General features: G+C 61.3%; 1 protein-coding gene across 1 annotated transcript in view; it reads right to left on the bottom strand.

Annotated features, from left to right (window-relative positions):
• Nucleotides 1-67, bottom strand: part of si:dkey-237i9.1 (SEC14-like protein 1) — a 12,773-nt gene extending 12,706 nt beyond the window's left edge. Inside the window, exon 1 of the mRNA XM_035404269.1 lies at nucleotides 33-67. Coding sequence (XP_035260160.1) covers nucleotides 33-67 — 35 coding nt within the window. The remainder of the gene's footprint in view (nucleotides 1-32) is intronic.
• Between the last annotated feature and the right edge of the window lie 2,028 nt (nucleotides 68-2,095).

Here is a 2,095-nt window from a genome sequence, read left to right as displayed (position 1 = left end):
CCCCCCCCCCCCCCCCCCCCCCCCCCTGGCACCATTCCCACAGCACAGGGAGCGGACAGCCCCACATTCCGACGCTGAACTGAACGCGCTGGAGAAAGAGGGAGCTCGTTTGCGGGGCTGAGGTTTGCGGACGCAGCTGAGCGCGGGCCACAGAGCCAACGGGAGGGGACGTCGGCGAAAGGGAAGAAGAAGTCCGAGCTCGCCGACGTTCTCGGGTCCCGGGCGACGTTTCCGAACAGCGGGAAACTCCCCGCTGCCTGCCTCCGTTTAGCGCACCCAGGACCGAGCGCGTTTACCCAGAAACCACCACCCTGCCTAAAGAGCACTCAGCCTAATAACGAGCCGGCTGGGTAAAGCAGTACTCCAACCCCCAATGATCTCACAGCCGGGCGTTACTACCACACGCAGAGCGCAAGCAGAGTCTACGGCAGGGGTAGCCAACCCTGCTCCTGGAGATCTACCATCCTGTAGGCTTTCACTCCAACCCTAGTTTGGCACACCTGACTCTACTAATTAGCAGCTCAACAAGATCGTTAGCTGTTGAACGAGGTGTGGCTTTGTCAGGGCTGGAATGAAAGCCTACAGGACGGTAGACCTCCAGGAACAGGGCTGGTTGCCGCTGGCCTACGGGGAAGGCCGGACGTCACCGTTCCCCTGCAGCCAGGGGCCACTGCAGGGCACTCAGCTGAGTGACTGAGTTAGGCTGTCATGCCTAAAGTCATGTCCATTTCCACCACAGTACCTCCCCCCCGGGGGATGAGGGAACTAAGTGAAGGCCCCACCTCAACCCCAGCCCCTCTACTGTCTGAGGGGAGGGGGTCCGGCATGGGACCCCTCGGCTGGGAGGGTACTGTTTACTGTAGGGGGGCCCCTTTCGCCTGTCCAAAATTCCGGGCAGGCTGTGCCGTGGGGGTGAGGGAGAGGGCTGCTGCTCTCTCTTAATCCAGCTGCCGTTTCTCTTAATCTGTCGCTTCCGGCCGAACGCAGGCCGTTACAGCTGAAGCAGCGCTAAGCCCTGGAGATATCTGATCAGGGCGTTCCTGGAAAAACACCCGTTTTTAGCCCAAGAGCTTAAAGCTGTGGAAGAGCCACGGCGCGGGGACAGACGAGGGGACGGTGTGTGACGGTGCGGGACGAGGGGACGGTGTGGGACGAGGGGACGGTGCGGGACGAGGGGACAGTGTGGGACGATGGGACGGTGTGGGACAAGCGGACAGTGTGGGACGATGGGACAGTTTGGGACAAGCGGACAGTGTGGGACGATGGGACAGTGTGGGACGAGCGGACAGTGTGGGACGATGGGACAGTGTGGGACGAGGGGACAGTGTGGGATGATGGGACAGTGTGGGACGAGCGGACAGTGTGGGACGATGGGACAGTGTGGGACAAGCGGACAGTGTGGGACGATGGGACAGTGTGGGACGAGGGGACAGTGTGGGACGATGGGACAGTGTGGGACGATGGGACAGTGTGGGACGAGCGGGACGGTGCGGTTCCTGGGTCTGGAGAGAGGGGGCGAGCCCTGCGCATTGGGCAGGATCCCACGCCTCGCCGCCACGGCGGCCCAGACCTGCAGAAACCCGGCACCCTCCGGAGAAAAGGGCCTTTTGTCCTGGCAGACTAACCGGCGTCCCGTTTAAAGGTCGCTCTAAAGTTACAGCCTCGCCTCCTTTTCTCTCACAGTGGGGAGGGGAGGGGGCTCTCAGAGGGGACAACACTCAACCCAAAAACAACAAAAACAGAGTGCATAGCGTTCCCCCTCTCCCCAAAGGAACGCCCTTTATGGACTCTGTGGCCAGAATAGCATTAGAAAAGCAGCGGCAAAGCTATCAACTCAATTTCCTGTTATTGGAGCATTCCAGAGACGGACCGGGACGCTCTGGGTGGTTACCGCCGGCAACAACAGAGAGACAATTCAGTTTCCAGAGGCTCTGCTAACCGTCCCAAAAGGCGCGCAGAGGTTTGGAAGCGTGAAGCGGCGTGTGGCTTACAGCCGAGAGGAAACGCCTGCGTAGCGTAGCGCCCGCCACCCAGAGCCCGGTCCGTACCCAAACGCGGTCCCTCGGCCCGACAGACGTGCGGTGCCAGCCTGTAT

This window comes from Anguilla anguilla, chromosome 2 (genome assembly GCF_013347855.1).
Source record: "Anguilla anguilla isolate fAngAng1 chromosome 2, fAngAng1.pri, whole genome shotgun sequence".
NCBI classification, from domain to species: Eukaryota; Metazoa; Chordata; class Actinopteri; order Anguilliformes; family Anguillidae; genus Anguilla; species Anguilla anguilla.
Note: the sequence above shows the minus strand (reverse complement) of the source record. Positions and strands in the feature narration are given on the sequence as shown.